This window comes from Melanostigma gelatinosum (genome assembly GCF_949748355.1).
Source record: "Melanostigma gelatinosum genome assembly, chromosome: 20".
In the NCBI taxonomy this organism is placed as follows: Eukaryota; Metazoa; Chordata; class Actinopteri; order Perciformes; family Zoarcidae; genus Melanostigma; species Melanostigma gelatinosum.
This window is the reverse complement of record NC_136653.1, coordinates 22145300-22163529: the sequence shown is the minus strand read 5'-3', so window position 1 is coordinate 22163529 and position 18230 is coordinate 22145300. Positions and strand designations below refer to the sequence as shown.

The window sequence follows — 18230 nt, the reverse complement described above, 5'->3', positions numbered from 1 at the left end:
AGTCAGTGATATCTACAAGAGGAGAAGAAGAAGAAGTCAGTAATATCTACAAAAGGAGAAGCAGAAGTCAGTAATATCTACAAGAGGAGAAGAAGAAGTCAGTAATATCTACAAGAGGAGAAGAAGAAGTCAGTGACATCTACAAGAGAAGAAGAAGTCTGATATCTACAAGAGAAGAAGAACCAGAAGAAAGAGAAGAAGTCAGTGATATATACAAGAGAAGAAGAAGAAGTCAGTGATATCTACAAGAGAAGAAGAAGCAGAAGAAAGAGAAGAAGTCCTACCAAACGGAGAGAGGGAGCGCTCCTCCTGGAAGTGACCTGAAAACAAATACACAGTGATTCTCTTTAGTCAGAGAACACTCTTCTTCGTTAGTGTCACTGCTTCCATCACGTCTCAATAAAGACATGAAGACACAACTGTTACACAATGAACCACACACACACACACACACACACACAGTGGTGAGGAATGGTCACCTCTCTGTGAGTCTGCGTGTGTGTGTGTGTGTCCTGTGGCCAGTATGTGAGGATCAGTGTTGAGAACATCAGACAGAACCAGCAGAGCTTCCTCCGACATGGCTGAATGGTGACACACACACGCACACACACACGCCATGAAAACACGCACACACACACACACGATTCACAATGTAAATCAAACACAGATGAAAGATGAAGATATGATTCAATAAATAATAATAATAATAAATAACTCACGCAATTGCTGCTTCTTGATGGCGTTGGTTGCCACGGTGCCAAGCGGAAGGCCCGAGGGGGAGGGGCCATGTAATCCAGGGGCGGGGCTTTTCACGTCACCGGTCGCTGCTTCCGATTGGCTGGCACCTGGCGTCTCCGCCCCCTGCTTCCTGTCTGCCAGGCGGCTCACATCCAGAAGGACGCGACCAAAGAACGCCTCCTGGATAGAGAGCAACAGCCAATCAGATCACTGCATTTGACTGAGCGAGCGTGTGTGTTAATGTGTGTGTGTTACCTGGAGATAAGAAGGGAATTCTTCCTCGAGCTTGGTCTTCTTCTTTCTGTACCTCTTCTTCACTTTCTCCATCGTCTGCTCAGCAGGTAACACAGTCTCCATGGAAACATCTGCATCTGGAAGGCCTGATGTGTGACAGACCATAATAACTATAAACCTCACGGTGCAGATCAAACCTTTAGATCAATGATCACTAATTATTGATCATTGATCCATAATGATGTTTGATCAGCTGGTCTAAAGGATCCACAATGTATATATTTCATCAACATCCCAAAAAGAATGTAAACGCTCTGAAGTCAGTAAAGGGTTAGTAGTAGTTAGTTAGTAGTAGTTCGTTTGTAGTAACTTAGTTGGTACTAGTAACTTAATTAGTCGTAGTAGTAACTTAGTTGGTGGTAGTAACTTAATTAGTTATAGTTAGTTGTAGTAGTAACTTAGTTAATTTGCAGTAACTTAGTTAGTAGTAACTTAGTAGTAACTTAATTAGTTGTAGTTAGTTGTATCAGTAACTTAGTTAGTTAGTAGTAACTTAGTAGTATAACTTGTTAGTTATAATAACTTAGTAGTAACTTAGTTAGTAGTAACTTAGTTGGTAGTAGTAACTTAATTAGTTAGTTAGTTGTAGTAGTAACTTAGTTGGTAGTAGTAACTTAGTTAATTAGCAGTAACTTAGTAGTAACTTAGTTGGTAGTAGTAACTTAGTTATAGTTAGTTGTAGTAGTAACTTAATTAGTTAGTTGTAGTAGTAACTTAGTTAGTAGTAGTAACTTAGTTGGTAGTAGTAACTTAGTTAATTAGCAGTAACTTAGTTAGTAGTAACTTAGTAGTATAACTTGTTAGTTATAATAACTTAGTAGTAACTTTGTTAGTAGTAACTTAGTAGTATAACTTGTTAGTTATAATAACTTAGTAGTAACTTAGTTAGTAGTAGTAACTTAGTTAGTAGTGGTTAGTTAAACTATTAAATGTAACCATGGGGGGGTCCAGTACTTCACCTTCATCTCCCAGAATCGTCTCTGTCGAATCATTTCTGCTCAGTTTGATTCTGCTTGGACCGGCTTTCCCTCCACGCTGACGCACCATGAACCCACCGATACCTGAGACACAGACAGGTGGGGAGGGAGACAGGTGGATCATGTGACAGAACACCACAGCCTGACTTTTCCATGGTGATTAGGCTCCCTCTCCGCTCACGTGGATTTCACTGTGCAACAAACTGGACGAACTTCAGCTACTGGTGGGGAAAGACAGAGACTTTTCTTCATCTTCCGTTTTGTGCTTCACCGAGACCTGGCTCTGTGGAATGATACCGGACTCTGCGCTCCAGCTGGCGTGATTCCAGCTGTTCAGAGCGGACCGCAACACAGAGCTCTCCGGCAAATCAAAGGGTGGAGGAATCTGTTTTTATACCAACAGTGGCTGGTGCAACGATGTGACAGTGATTCTACAGCAGTTATGTCAAATTCCTTGTATGTTCAACATACCGATGGCAATAAACGGTTTCTGATTCTGATCTGATCTGATTCTCCTGATCAGGAATCCTTCATTATAAACTGTAAACCCTTTTATTCCCCCGTGAGTTCGCGTCATTCATTCTGATCGGTGTTTACATGCCACCGCAGAGCAACGTGCAGGCAGCACAGCGGACACTCGCCGATCAGAGACAGTGCGTGGAGCGGACCAACCCGGACTCTCTAGTTATTGTCCTCGGCGACTTTAACAAAGGAAACCTCAGTCATGAACTCCCTAAATACAGACAGTTTATAAAATGCCCTACCAGAGAGGAGAATATTCTAGATCACTGTTACACATCAATCAGCGGGGCCTATCACGCCGTCCCTCGTGCTGCACTGGGACACTCGGACCACGTCATGGTCCATCTGATTCCTGCTTACAGGCAGAAACTAAAGCTCTGCAAAACTGTGGTGAGGAAATTCAAGAAGTGGACCAGTGAGGCTCTAGAGCAGGGTCTCAAACTCATTTCCACTCTGGGCCACATCAGCATCACGGTCCCTCAAAGGGCCGGTTGTAACTGTAAGACTGTATAACTAACTTCTCCCCTAACATATTGTTCAATAACTCTCTCTGCATTTGATTGTCGTTTATTCAAGTGTATAAATATTGTACATGCAGTTATATCAATGAAAAATTATATTTAAACACATTTCTGTTATTATAACATAAATCATTTTAATTGAGGGTTCAGAAACCCACATGACTATCAAAGATCAAACTATTAAAGAAAATAACAAAGACAAATATCAAACACAAGTTCTGACATTAACGTTGTTCAAAGCTGTTTGTTCACCTCTCTGCATCACTAATGTTCCTCCCTGTCGTCGTCCTGTGCATGCAGCTACATCCAAGAGCTGCTCACTGAGAGTCAGGTCTGATGAACATGATAGATGATGTATCCGTGTTGTCTGTGCTTTCATCAACAGTTCATTACAAACACAAGTACCTGCTCGTCTCTTAGCTGCTGTGTTGTTAGATTGCTGCTAGTTCATCAACTCGTCTGCGATGGTGTTTCTTCACAAACTGACATTTGTAAAAGTCTGTATCTGGTCGGAGCTCTGCTCACATACCTTCAGCATGCACTGGGCTGTAGCTGTGTCAATATATTCTGCTGTGATTGCAGTCTGCCTTTTAATTCTTGGACAGTTTGATGTTTTTCTTGGAGGCTAAATTTACAGTCCTGACTCCATCCCCCACAGCCCCATCAACCAACAACAGACCACCAGCCCCCCCTCCCCCAACTCAGCAGGGGCCCATGCCTTTGTTTCACCCACCCCAGCGCCCGCCCCCCTCCCCAGTGACGACTCTCTCTATTCAGGAGAGAGCTGTAAACAGGCTTTTTACAAAACAGAACCCAAGCAAAGCAGCCGGCCCGGACTCTGTCTCCCCCTCCACCCTGAAGCACTGTGCTGATCAGCTGTCTCCGGTGTTCACAGACTTCTTCAACACCTTCCTGGAGACTTGTCACATTCCAGCATGCTTCAAGGTCTCCACCATCATCCCTGTCCCTAAAAAGGATCACAGGACTTAACGACTACAGGCCCGTCGCCCTGACCTCTGTGGTCATGAAGTCTTTTGAACGCCTTGTCCTGTTCTTTTTCCTGCAGGTGCCCGACTCCACCTGCAAGTGGATCACAGACTTCCTGTCCGACAGGAAGCAGCACGTGAAGCTGGGAAAACACGTCTCATCCTCCAGGACCATCAGCACCGGTTCCCCCAAGGCTGCGTTCTTTCCCCTCTGCTCTTCTCTCTGTACACCAACAGCTGCACCTCCAGTCACCGGTCCGTCAAGCTCCTGAAGTTCGCGGATGACACCACCCTCATTGGACTCATCTCTGGTGGGGATGAGTCCGCCTACAGGTGGGAGACTGACCATCTGGTGACCTGGTGCGGTCTGAACAACCTGGAGCTCAACGCTCGAAAGACAGTGGAGATGGTTGTGGATTTCAGGAAGAACGCAGCCCCACCAGCCCCCATCACCCTGTGTGACTCCCCCTATCACCCTGTGTGACTCCCCCTATCGCCCTGTGTGACTCCCTCTATCGCCCTGTGTGACTCCCTCTATCTCCCTGTGTGACTCCCCCGTCGACGTGGTGGAGTCCTTCCTCTTCCTGGGCTCCATCATATCTCAGGACCTCAAGTGGGAGCTGAACATCAGCTCCATCACCAAGAAGGCTCAGCAGAGGATGTACTTCCTGAGGCAGCTGAAGAAGTTCAACCTGCCAAAGACAATGTTGGTGCATTTCTACACAGCCATCATTGAGTCCATCCTCTGCTCCTCCATCACCGTCTGGTACGCTGCAGCCACTGCCAAGGACAAGGACAGACTGCAGCGCATCATCCGCTCTGCTGAGAGGATGATTGGCTGCAATCTGCCGTCCCTCCAGGACCTGTTCTCTTTAAGAACTCTGAAGCGAGCACGAAAGATTGTTGCCGACCCCTCTCACCCTGGACATGATCTGTTCATGCCCCTTCCATCTGGTAGGAGGCTGCAGTCCATCAGGACCAAGACCTCCATCAGGACCAGGACCTCACGCCACACAAACAGCAGTCGGGCTCATGAACAGAGCCCGGGTCCCCCACTGACTCTGGCATCCCCAGGACATTTCCTTCTGGTCTCTCCCCTGCACATCCCTGTCTCTCTATTTAAACACACTCGTCACTTTTAACATTCATACACTTCACTTGGTTTACAGTTCTGTTATCTGTTTTTGTGTGCACTTCATTCCATATCCTACATTACATATCGTATTGTACATTTCAAATATCTTTCTATTTCCTGCACTGTGCTGACTGTTGTTGATAGTTAAATGTTATTTGATAGTTTATGTTATTTTGATAGTTAAATGTTATTGTTTATTGTTGAATGTTATGCACCTTCCGCCACGACAAATTCCTTGCAGGTGAAAACTTGCTTGGCAATAAACGGTTCTGATTCTGATTCCTAACTCCTCACCTGGTCTGTAGGGTTTCCTCTTCCTCTTCTTGTTGCATTCGGTAACCTCAGACTCCTTTGTGACATCATCATGGGCGTGGTCTCTCTCAGGACTGGAGTCAGATTTCATCTCACATTCAAAGTCACCTGAAGACACAGATAAGGTTTCTATCAGTGAGAGCGAGCGAGCGAGAGTGAGAGAGAAAGAGTGAGTGAGTGTGAGAGAGAAAGTGAGAGTGTGAGAGAAAGAGTGAGTGAGTGAGAGTGCGAGCGAAAGAGTGAATGAGAAAGCGAGAGAGTGAGTGAGAGAGAAAGAGTGAGTGAGTGAGAGTGTGAGAGAAAGAGTGAATGAGAAAGCGAGAGAGTGAGTGCGAGAGAAAGAGTGAGTGAGAAAGCGAGAGAGTGAGTGAGAGAGAAAGAGTGAGTGAGTGAGAGTGTGAGAGAAAGAGTGAATGAGAAAGCGAGAGAGTGAGTGAGAGAGAAAGAGTGAGTGAGTGAGTGTGAGAGAGAAAGTGAGTGAGTGAGTGTGAGAGAGAGTGAGTGACTGAGTGAGTGTGACAGAAAGAGTGAGTGAGTGAGTGAGTGTGAGAGAGAAAGAGTGAGTGAGTGAGAGTGAGAGAGAAAGAGTGAGTGAGTGAGAGTGTGTGTGTGTGTATGTGTGTCAGTGTGACCTCTAACCTCTGCTAGGGTCCTTAAAGGGCTCAGGTGTAGTTTGCATCACAGACACACTGTTCTGGTTGATGATCCTCAGCTTCAGTTTAGGTTTACACCTGCAGGAAGTAGACAGGAAACAGCTGATCAGTCTGAAGACCCGTCACAGCTCCGCAGCGTTGTGCTACATTATGCTACGTTCATGCTAGCTCACCTGCGGTAGCTGCGCGGTGACGTCAGAGGCTCCACCAGAGACTGCAGGTGAGAGAGACCCGACTCTGTCAGACAGACTCCGTCCTGAGTGTACGTCTTCACTTCTGCACACAAACACATTATTATTGTTTGATAATCATATTAATGAAGGAATGAATGCACTATCTATTCTAATTGTAAAACACACATTAATATTATTTATGTACTTATAAATGTTTGTTTCAGTTCATGTTAGAGTCACACTGACCTGGTTCTCTGATCCTGGAGATGATCTGAGCCATGAAAGGGGTCTCCAACCGGTCTGAGCTCCCTGAGACACAGACACAGACACACACACACACACACACACACACACACACACACACACACACACACACACACACACACACACACACACACACACACACACACACACACACACACACACACACACACACACACACACACACACACACACACACACACACACACACGTTACCGTCTGGTCCAACTTTTAGAACAAAACTAAGAGCAGTAAATTTAACTGGTAAAGCTCGGTGCCGTCATGCTGACTTCATATCAGTATGACGGTGTTTGTTAGCTGTTAGCCGTTAGCTACTGGGTGCGTTTGTACCGTGGCAGCTGCGGCTGTGCGTTTGGCACAGCTGGCAGTCGAAGCCTTCGTCAGCAAAAGCCTCCACCTCATCTTCAGTGTTCAAGCCCTGACACACAGCGTGGACCCACCTGCACACACACACACAGTTATTTACCGTTTAAATATCAAACACATTCAGATGCTTTGTTTCAACTCCATTCTGCTGTGTTAGAGAGTGTGTGTGTCTGTGAGTCTCAGTGTGTGTGTGTTACCTGTCACACTGCTGACACTGCAGTATCAGCTCATCTTGTGTGTAATGTCTCTGACAGAGAGGACAGCGGTTCAGACTGGCACACGGTCCACAGCGACTGTAGTTATTCTGCCAATCACAGTGCAGCCCGGGGGAGGCGGAGCCACACCTTACACACCACACACACCTGAGGACACACACAATGTCAGAGAGGAGGACACACGCACACACAATGTCAGAGAGGACACACACACACACACACACACACACAGTGACCCACCACTTGCACTTCCAGGCCCCCTTAGGGACCGTCTGAAGGGGCGGGTCCAGGCAGTAGGTGTGGTAGCTGATGTCACAGTCGTCACATAGCAACAGTCTCCCAGGGTCACTGGCCTCTCCACACGTCTCACACACTGTACACTCCAGACAGCGCCACCCTTTGGTCAGCACCACCCGCGTGATCTATAGATATAGATATAGATAGGACATCATGACATGTTGATCTACAGACACAACAGAGATAATACAAAGAGCATAGTGATCTACAGATAGGAAGATCACATATCAGGATATATCTATATAGCTTAGTGGTGGGCAAGTAAACACGTTATTATCGCGTCAACGCATTCATTAATTAACACAGACAATTATTTTATCGTGCGTTAACGCAGGTTTTTTTTATTATTATTAAGCGTACATTTTTAACACAAGAACAGCTGTTTGTGTGGCATCTCTTCCTTCTGCTACTGCCCCCCCCCCCCCCCCCCCCCCCGGGTGACACGCCCGCTCCGTCACCCCTCCTTCACTCCGTCACCCCCTCCTGTCTCACACACGCGATAGTCTCGTTACCGGATCATTCGTGATAATATTAAAATACATATTGTGTTTTTAAATGAACACATAAGCACGAGAGAACAAACTGGTAATCAGCGTTATTATGTGTCTGACCACAATACCACAAAAATAAATGATTCGTTTCAATGATTGTTTTTAAAGTGTTTTGTTTGTAATATGTATAATAAGCATCATTTAGTATCACTCCTGAGAATTTAATAGAATCTACATCTATATATCATGTCTGTGTTCAACGGTCCATTAAGAATACTCATGTTTTAATAATCAGACTGAGTGAGTGTGTGTGTGTGTACTGGCCTTGACGTTCACACAGTACGGATGGTAACACTGTCCACACTGAGAACAGGCCAACAGTCTTCCTTCAGCTCCCTGACCGAAGCTCCCACACACCACACACATGTCCTATACACACACACACCAAAGTGTTACACAGATGTCACATGATGATGAGAGGAAACACGTGTTAATGCTGAAACTGTGGCATTGACTGTAGAATGAAGTGGTTTTCAAAGGGAGACAGACCTGTCTGAGGGTGAAGTGGTCCGAGGTGGAGAACATCACCACAGTGTTGTGCATCGAGTTCTCCTCTTCCTCCTTTGGCTGGAATGGCTCCACATACACACACTGACACACACACACACAACACAATCAATATCCTTCGTGTGTGTGTGTGTGTATATGTATGTGTGTGTGTGTATATATATATATATATATATATATATATATATATATATATATATGTGTACGTGTGTATGTGTGTGTTCTTACTCCCGGTGACACAGTCAGACAGTCCTGAGTCTTCAGTCGACTCCTTCCTCTTCCTCCTCTTCCTCCTCTGGATCTCCTCCTCCCTGGAAACCCTGAACCACGACCCTGAGGGGGGGGGGACAAATGAGGAAGGATATTGAGGAAGATGAGTAGGAGGGGTAAAGGGAGGATGAAACGTATTGCTAAAAATCAAGAAAGTTATTATTCTTTAGTGTGTAAGTATTAACTGATCACTGTGATCAATAGTACTCTGAGGTCCTGTTATTAGTCATATTTACTGTTCATATTAATATGAACAGTATAATCTTTATAGTAATAACCACAGAGATCAGAGTCTTTACCACTTTCATGCTCCAGAGGGGGGGGTCTGGTGGCCGGGGCTTAAAGCTGTCCTCTCCTATGGAATCCTGGGAGGACGAGGGGGGGCTGACCGCCCGACGACTCCTCCACCATGAACCCTGTGGGGGGGGGAGGGGGGGGGGTCACATAGTACATTAACATGAAGTCAACAGAAACAAAGTAACTATTAATAACAACAAATCGACTGTCACAGACCTGTCTGACTCTGGCTCTGCCCGGAGAGAACTTCCTCTTAGAGATCGCTGGTTTACCCATTCCTATCTTCGGAGTGAGGGGGAGCACAGTGATGGGAGGAGCCTGAGGAGACAAGAGAGGGAGGAGGAGTCAGTCAAAGGGAGGAGACAAGGAGACGAAAACAGAGGAGATGTTACTATGAGATTACAAGGAGGAGAAGTTAATAGGAGACCAAAACAAGGAGAAGATCTGGGAGGATATGTGGAGACGCTTCAAACATTTAATGTTAACGAGGTCATCAGAACTATAATAAATATATACATACATTAGGGGTGTAACGGTTCACAAAATTCACGCTTCGGTACGTTTCGGTACAGTAGAAAACTATAAATGCAGAGAAATGTACTTGATTTTAAAATATATTTATTCATTACAACTCACATCATGAAGTTATTCTTTGACTTTGAACAATGATGGAACTATACCTGAGTGACTCATCTTCTGGGGTGTCTTCTTAGCAACACATAAGCATAAAAAACAAAAACTGCTCCTTAATGTTATGTAGTATTGTTACTTACATCTTGCAAAAGAGATTTTTAATCTCAATGGGACTACCTGCTTAAATAAAGGTTTAAAAAAAAAAAAAAAGTATTTATTCAAACGTATTCGGTTCGTCATGCGTACCGAACCGTTCAATACGAATACGCATATTGTTACACCCCTAATATATATATATATTTATTATAGTGGAGTGAATACTGGAGTACAGGAGAACGCGCTGAACTGTGAAACCTGTGGACTTTTGTCACATTTACCTTTGAAACAGGTGAAGACTCCCTGGCACGGGGGGAGTACCGGAGAGGAGTGGAGGGGGGAGAGAGAGGAGGCGGAGTTACAGGAGATCTGGCGGGAGAGGTCTCGGGGGAGGCCTCGGTGGAGAAGGGAGACTGTCTTAGACGGATGGAGAGGTCGTCTGAAGGTCGGGAGGAGCAGGGAGGAGGTCTGAGTGTCCGAGAACGGGAAAAGGGAGGAGGGCTAAAGGAGGAGAGCTGTAGGAGGGAGGGAGGAGGAGACGAGGAGGTCATCAGGGCCATCACCTCAATGTCTAAGTCCAGTTCCAGCACAGGGCTCACAGACTCCTCCTCCTCCTCCTCCTCCTCCTCCTCCGATTGGTCCTCCTGCTCGGCGCTCTCTCTCTCCATCCTACCAGTCGCATCCTTTCCTTGTTCCTTCTCTTCTGCATCATGCTTCTCCCTCATTGGCTGTTGCCCAGCAACCTCCTCTGAAGTGGCAACATCTGTAGCTATTGGCTCCTCCTCCTCCCTTCCTGAAGGCTCAGCATGTGATTGGTGCTCATCTTTGGCAGGTTCAAATGGACTCTGTGATTGGCTGTCATCATCTGCTGATGTCACATGACAGAAAAGAGAGTTGTCCTCTAGCCCCGCCTCCTCCACCAGGGCTTCACTCTGATAGGTAGACTCCTCCTCCAGAGGAAGGGAGGGAGGAGTCAGGGCAGGAGGGGGGCAGGAGGAGAGTAAGGCCGATCTGTGGGGGGGGAACTCCACAGAGCCAGCTCTAGGAGGGGAGGAGAGGGGTAAGGCAGAGTGTGGTGTGGAGAGAGGAGGGAGGAAGTCTTCATTCAGGACCGATCCCAGCTGGACTCCTGCAGAGAGACGGAGGAACAGTTCAGCTCGACTGAATATTGTGGTGGAGAGTTCACAGCAAATACGTGTATCAATATTATTATTATTATTATATGTTGATGTACAAAACAGCAGCGTCCTGACATTGTTGAATCATAAATGGAGGAAAACATAATTGTAGCTGTCTGTATAATAAACCTCCTTTATGACGGTGAGTTCTGATCTTTTTAAAGTTACACATTATGTAAATGTCTGCAGAAACAATGATGTACTGATGCCTAACTTGAACGACGTTATTTTGAGTGTTGATCGATCCAAACCCTACCTGAAGGGGGACAGTCTGAGCAGCTATGCTGATCCTCCTCCTCGTGGTCTAGTTCTCCTCCATCCTCTGGACTCTCCTTTGTTGTCTGGTCAGGCTTCTCGTCTTCAGTGTTCTTCTCCTGCTCCTCCACCTCGCCGACATCTAGAGGAAGAGGACAAAGTTATAAAGTAGAAAAAACAAATAAGTTCTAAAAACAGCTGAAGTCTGCACTCATGGTTTTACTTCTGAAGCACACTTCTCTTTGTTGAAATGTCTCCCTGATACTCACCCACAGGGACTGAAGACTCCCTTTCTGTGGTGTGTTGCTGGGGGCTGGAAACAGAGGGGCCTCCAAAACCAGGACCAGCATCAGGCTGCACAGGCCTAGTAAGACCAGGACTAAGACTAGTTTCAGACTGCCCATGGGTAGCAAGAACAGGACTAACTGAATGGGGACCAGGGCTAGCCTCACACCGCAGAGGGCTACCTGGTTCAGGACTGGGACTAGCCTCTGGCTGCACAGGGCTGGTAGGACTAGGGCCACAAACCAGACTAGAAACTGGATGACTGTGCACAGAGCTAGCTAGTGGAGCACAAGGAGAGAGTGTCTGAGGAGGGCTAACTTGTGAGGATGCTTCACTAATGGGGCTAGTGCCAGGCATCGCAGTGTAATCCTGAGTGGGACTCGTATGGACAGGGCTCGCATGGCTCGGAGTAGCCAGAGCGGAAGTAGCATCAACAGGGGACGCTGGTCTTCGAAACAAGGGGCTTCCTTCAGCATTGTTTTGTTGGCTTTTAACTGCAGACCTGTAGGGGGTAGGGAGAGGACTAGCTGGGGACTGGCTTACCCGGCTCAGACTAGCCTGGTTGGGACTAACAGTAGATGAGTCATCAGGTAGGGAACTGGCAGGTGTATGGCTCATCTGAATAGTACTGTCTGTAGGTTCAACAAGACCAGAATCAAGCTGAACCACTCTGGGAACAACAGAGCTTTGTTTTAAACAACTGGCCACCATGTCCACATCAAGACCTGAACTTGTCAAAGAGGGGCTCAGCTGTGCCACAGTCAGGCCAGAACTGGATCCAGTGTCGGGAGCTTGGCTGTAATGGGGGCTACGATACCTTGCCTGAGCTGGACTGTGAGGTGGGCTAACACACGATACAGTAGCATGTGCAGCGCTGCTGGATGTCGTGCTAGCTAATGAGGGAGCCCAACTTTGGACTGGGCCAGAGTGGGCACTACTACAGGTGCTTTGTATGTGAACTTGACCAGCAGGACTAGACCTCAGGGGACTGTGGCTGACATTAACATCAGTAATGCTAGAACTGTGGCTCACAGAACTACCAGCTGGGCTAAAATCGGTTGGCCTACAGTGTGGAGGACTAAAGCTAGTATGCAGGAGGCTTGTCTGTACTGGAGAAGGACTCAGAGAAGAAGGAGAAGGACTGCAGGTAGTTTGGACATGTGAGGGATTTGACTGACCAGGATGTTTGGAACTTTGGCTTGTCTGAGTCTGTGCGAGCTCTGAAGAGCTACAAACAAAGGGACCAGGTCTCTCTTGAACATGTGTGGAGTCCATTAGACTGTACGCACTGTAAGCTTCAGTGCTGACTGGGCAAGCATGAGTAGGGCTAGTATGAACTCTACTGTCCAGAGAAAAGTTAGGATGGCCGGGACTAGTTTCTGACTGAATAAAACGCTTGTTCTGGTCGACATCTACTATCTCCGTACCCTGACATGAGATGGGGTGGATGGATGTAGCCAGTACTGCTGAGGGGCTAGCTGGTTGTGTTGAGGACCTAACAGGTGTTGTTTGTGCAGAGTAGCTGTCTGATAGAGTTCCAGGGATAGCTGGTTGTGTTGAGGGGCTAGTCTCTGTAGTCTCCACTGACATGGGGCTAGCACAGGCCTGATTAGAACTGATGGGGCTTGTAGGCGTTTGACTGGTATGTTTGGGGCTAGCACTAGCTGAGCTATTTTGGAACGGTATGGGACTGGGTTTACCTTCAACAGCTTCTGTATAGCGTGATGGGCTGTCATGAGCACAGGGTGGCAAAGTTAGGCTACTGTGTTCCATTGAAGTGCTAATGTGACCCAGGCTTTCTGGTGTGGGCATAGCAGAACCGAGATGGGGGCTAGAATGGGCAGAGCTAAGCATGCTACTCTGGTTTGTGAGTTTGCCATCCGTGCCGTGAACAAAAGGAGACATTATGGATAGGTCAGAGGTGGGGCTACTTTCCAGTGTTTGGCAATCAACGTTAGGACTCAGCTGAATTGGACTATGCTCCAAGGACCTTAGCGCTGTGGTACTGGTTTTGGTGCATTCCTTTGTGATTTTTGACTGTGTAGCAAGCTCAACAGGAAGAAGGCTACGATGTAAAGGCTTGAAAGGCTTCGTAGAGTTGGCCTGTACTGGGCTAGCAGGCATTGACAGACTACACTGTGTGGCTCTGAGTGGGGATGGTGATGGGCTACATGGAGCTGAAATGGGCCTCATTGAGGCGTGTCTTCTTACTGTCCGAGTAGACCTACAGCAGACTGGTAAGAGGTCCTGGTCCAGTGTACAAAAGTCCCATGCAGGCCCACGCTGCAGCCCAGCAGGGCTGGTTGATCCAGGGCTCTCCCTGTCCAGTGTACATCCAGCATCGTGTGTGGGACTCTGTGGAGGTGATGTGCCAACCTGTGGAGGACTATGCAGTCTTTGTGGGGGACTGTGCTGAGACTGTGTGGTGATGATGTCAGTAGGACTACATGGTCTATTGCACTGTGTCTGTGTAGTGCCACCCTGCGCAGGACTGTGTGGTGGAGGGCTTCGCTCAGGTTCTCCAGGCCATGGCTGAACAAGGGTAGGACTAAACCCTGCCTGACACGAAGGGCTGTGCGGAGAATGTGCAAGGCTACAAGATATAGGACTACCTTGCATTGGACGCTGAGAGTCTGTGGCCAAAAGCTGATCCTCTGTAGAATTCTGGGTAGGTCTAAAAAATGTGTCACTTAGCCGACAAGGACTATGCTGAGCCTGCAAGCAAGTCACAAGGGCAGGGCTTTGTTGAAGCTCTGCTGGATTAACTTGAGACAGGTTGTGGTGTTCCAGGACCTCTGTAGGATGAAGGTGAGATTGTGAATGACTTTCCTGGAGCTCTGCAAGATCAGGGTGAGAGGGCAGTAGACTTTGCTGAAGCTTTTGTCGATTAGAGTGAGAGTGTGGACAAATTAGTTTTAGCCCTGTGGGTCCAGAGGGAGATGGTGCAGGACTCTGGTGGAGCTCAGTGGGTTCAGAGGGAGATGGTGCAGGACTCTGGTGGAGTTCTGTGGGTTCAGAGGGAGATGGTGCAGGACTCTGTTGGAGCTCTGTGGGTTCAGGGTGGGATGGTGCAGGACTCTGTTGGAGCTCTGTGGGTCCAGAGGGAGATGGTGCAGGACTCTGGTGGAGCTCTGTGAGTCCAGAGGGAGATGGTGCAGGACTCTGTTGGAGCTCTGTGGGTCCAGAGGGAGATGGTGCAGGACTCTGGTGGAGCTCAGTGGGTTCAGAGGGAGATGGTGCAGGACTCTGGTGGAGTTCTGTGGGTTCAGAGGGAGATGGTGCAGGACTCTGGTGGAGCTCTGTGGGTCCAGAGGGAGATGGTGCAGGACTCTGGTGGAGCTCTGTGAGTCCAGAGGGAGATGGTGCAGGACTCTGGTGGAGCTCAGTGGGTTCAGAGGGAGATGGTGCAGGACTCTGGTGGAGCTCAGTGGGTTCAGAGGGAGATGGTGCAGGACTCTGGTGGAGCTCAGTGGGTTCAGAGGGAGATGGTGCAGGACTCTGGTGGAGCTCTGTGAGTCCAGAGGGAGATGGTGCAGGACTCTGGTGGAGCTCTGTGGGTTCAGGGTGGGATGGTGCAGGACTCTGTTGGAGCTCTGTGGGTTCAGGGTGGGATGGTGCAGGACTCTGTTGGAGCTCTGTGGGTCCAGAGGGAGATGGTGCAGGACTCTGTTGGAGCTCAGTGGGTTCAGAGGGAGATGGTGCAGGACTCTGGTGGAGTTCTGTGGGTCCAGAGGGAGATGGTGCAGGACTCTGGTGGAGCTCTGTGAGTCCAGAGGGAGATGGTGCAGGACTCTGGTGGAGCTCAGTGGGTTCAGAGGGAGATGGTGCAGGACTCTGGTGGAGCTCAGTGGGTTCAGAGGGAGATGGTGCAGGACTCTGGTGGAGCTCAGTGGGTTCAGAGGGAGATGGTGCAGGACTCTGGTGGAGCTCTGCGAGTCCAGAGGGAGATGGTGCAGGACTCTGGTGGAGCTCTGTGGGTTCAGGGTAAGATGGTGCAGGACTCTGTTGGAGCTCTGTGGGTTCAGGGTGGGATGGTGCAGGACTCTGTTGGAGCTCTGTGGGTCCAGAGGGAGATGGTGCAGGACTCTGGTGGAGCTCTGTGAGTCCAGAGGGAGATGGTGCAGGACTCTGGTGGAGCTCTGTGGGTTCAGGGTAAGATGGTGCAGGACTCTGTTGGAGCTCTGTGGGTTCAGGGTGGGATGGTGCAGGACTCTGTTGGAGCTCTGTGGGTCCAGAGGGAGATGGTGCAGGACTCTGTTGGAGCTCTGTGGGTCCAGAGGGAGATGGTGCAGGACTCTGGTGGAGCTCTGTGAGTCCAGAGGGAGATGGTGCAGGACTCTGGTGGAGCTCTGTGAGTCCAGAGGGAGATGGTGCAGGACTCTGGTGGAGCTCAGTGGGTTCAGAGGGAGATGGTGCAGGACTCTGTTGGAGCTCAGTGGGTTCAGAGGGAGATGATGCAGGACTCTGTTGGAGCTCAGTGGGTTCAGAGGGAGATGGTGTAGGACTCTGTTGGAGCTCAGTGGGTTCAGAGGGAGATGGTGCAGGACTCTGTTGGAGCTCAGTGGGTTCAGAGGGAGATGGTGCAGGACTCTGGTGGAGCTCAGTGGGTTCAGAGGGAGATGGTGCAGGACTCTGTTGGAGCTCAGTGGGTTCAGAGGGAGATGGTGCAGGACTCTGTTGGAGCTCTGTGGGTTCAGGGTGAGATGGTGTAAGACTTTGCTGCGATGGTGTACAAAGGATTTTGGTCGGACTCTGTGGTGGGTCTAAGCTCATGAGCTGGACTGGGTTATGAGCGGTAAGACTGATGGGCAGAGCTTCTGTGTGAGTTGGAATCGGTGGCTGGGTAATATTAATAGGTAATGCCTCTGTGGGACTGAGGGGCGGGGCCAGAGTAGGACTGGATGGGACTAGAGGGTGTTGGTTTGGTGCTTCTTCTTGAGGCCTGCAGGCGGGGCAGATGTAATCTTCAGACTGCGCCCTGCCCTCCCCAGCCTGGACGATACACTCTGTATGGACACACCTGTAACCCAACAAAAAGATTTAAATGTGTATGTTTGCTGAATCTTAAATCATTCTCAAAGAAAGTTCCACATGACTTTCGCTGTGCGCTGCAGAAGACTTTATGGCTTTTTGAGGGTATTAAGCAACTCCAAGGACAACAGATTGAAACAGAAACATGCATCGATTGAAAAGATTGATGTCGTCACATGTCGGCTACCGGATCGGAACGCGCCGGCTACCGGATCGGCACATATCGGCTACCGGAACGGCTACCGGAACGGCTACCGGAACGGCTACCGGAACGGCTACCGGATCGGAACGCGTCGGCTACCGGGTCGGCACGTGTCGGAACACATCGCACTTCAGCCACCTGGCAACGCCCCCTCAGCGCCGCACCTCTCCCTTTGTGACCTCTCCTCCTTCTCCCCTGTGGATGCTCCCCAACTGGCCAAGTTGGTCAGCTCGGCCAAGACGTCCACCTGCTCCCTGGACCCCATGCCTACAGCCCTGGTCAAGGACTGCTTACCCACCCTCTGCCCCTACATGGTGGACATCATCAACGCTTCTTTGGCATCTGGTATTGTCCCTACCAGCTTCAAAACTGCTTCAGTCACCCCCATCCTCAAAAAGCCTGGCCTGGACATTGATGACCTCCACAACCACCGGCCGATCTCCAACCTCCCCTTCCTCAGTAAGACTCTGGAAAGAGTAGTCGCCGGCCAACTCCATCTCCACATGTCCAACCATGAGCTCTATGAGCCCCTCCAATCCGGCTTCAGACTCCAACACAGCACGGAGACCGCCCTCATTAAGATCATCAACGATCTCCTCATTGCTGCTGACTCTGGCCGCCTCAGCATCCTCATCCTCCTGGACCTCTCTGCAGCATTTGACACTGTCTCCCATACCATCCTCCTCAACCGCCTATCTGACCTTCTAGGGGTCACTGGCACCGCCCTCTCCTGGTTTTCATCCTACCTCCATAACAGGGAACAGTTTGTTTCCATCAACGGCTCTATTTCCCCCCTAGCCCCAGTCAATCATGGCGTGCCCCAAGGCTCTGTGCTTGGCCCCCTCCTCTTCACCATCTACATGCTCCCCCTCGGCAAGATCATCCGCCATCATGGACTGAACTTCCACTGCTATGCTGATGACACTCAAATCTATCTCAGTACTACTCCATCCTCCCAGTTCCCTCCTCAGTCCCTTGTCAACTGCCTGCATGAAATAAAAACCTGGATGTCATCAAATCTCCTCAAACTCAACACCAAGAAGACAGAGCTCATGGTTGTGGCACCCAAGGCGCTGCTCCGGAAGGTTGGTGACTTCATCCTCGAGGTTGACGGCTGCTCCATCTCCCCATCTCCTGAAGTCCGCAACCTGGGTGTCATCCTGGACTCCACCCTTTCCTTCGAGTCCCACATCAAGTCCGTCACCAAAACTGCCTTTTTCCATCTCCGGAACATTGCCAGACTCCGACCGTCACTCTCGGAGTCTGTTGCTGAAACCCTGGTCCATGCATTTGTCACCTCCCGCTTGGACTACTGCAATGGTGTCCTGTTCGGGGTACCCAACAAAACCCTGGACAGGCTCCAGTATGTACAAAACTCTGCCGCCAGGGTTCTCACGCACACAAAGCCCTGGCAGCACATCACCCCCACCCTCATCAACCTCCACTGGCTCCCG

The 18230-nt window shown here is 49.0% G+C and overlaps 1 protein-coding gene across 1 annotated transcript in view; it reads right to left on the bottom strand.

Moving 5' to 3' along the window:
- Positions 1-18230, bottom strand: part of LOC306794378 (histone-lysine N-methyltransferase 2C-like) — a 71519-nt gene that overhangs the window by 40411 nt on the left and 12878 nt on the right. Inside the window, exons 11-34 of the mRNA XM_079292412.1 lie at positions 14495-16563; positions 13991-14115; positions 13421-13898; positions 12046-12502; positions 11528-11622; positions 11260-11400; positions 10107-10954; positions 9313-9414; positions 9099-9215; positions 8758-8862; positions 8512-8613; positions 8287-8391; positions 7415-7596; positions 7157-7321; positions 6924-7033; positions 6558-6620; positions 6312-6414; positions 6125-6216; positions 5468-5593; positions 1992-2093; positions 994-1103; positions 720-918; positions 480-581; positions 285-320 (exon numbers count right to left, since the gene is read on the bottom strand). Coding sequence (XP_079148538.1) covers positions 285-320; positions 480-581; positions 720-918; positions 994-1103; positions 1992-2093; positions 5468-5593; positions 6125-6216; positions 6312-6414; positions 6558-6620; positions 6924-7033; positions 7157-7321; positions 7415-7596; positions 8287-8391; positions 8512-8613; positions 8758-8862; positions 9099-9215; positions 9313-9414; positions 10107-10954; positions 11260-11400; positions 11528-11622; positions 12046-12502; positions 13421-13898; positions 13991-14115; positions 14495-16563 — 6134 coding nt within the window. The remainder of the gene's footprint in view (positions 1-284; positions 321-479; positions 582-719; positions 919-993; positions 1104-1991; positions 2094-5467; positions 5594-6124; positions 6217-6311; positions 6415-6557; positions 6621-6923; positions 7034-7156; positions 7322-7414; positions 7597-8286; positions 8392-8511; positions 8614-8757; positions 8863-9098; positions 9216-9312; positions 9415-10106; positions 10955-11259; positions 11401-11527; positions 11623-12045; positions 12503-13420; positions 13899-13990; positions 14116-14494; positions 16564-18230) is intronic.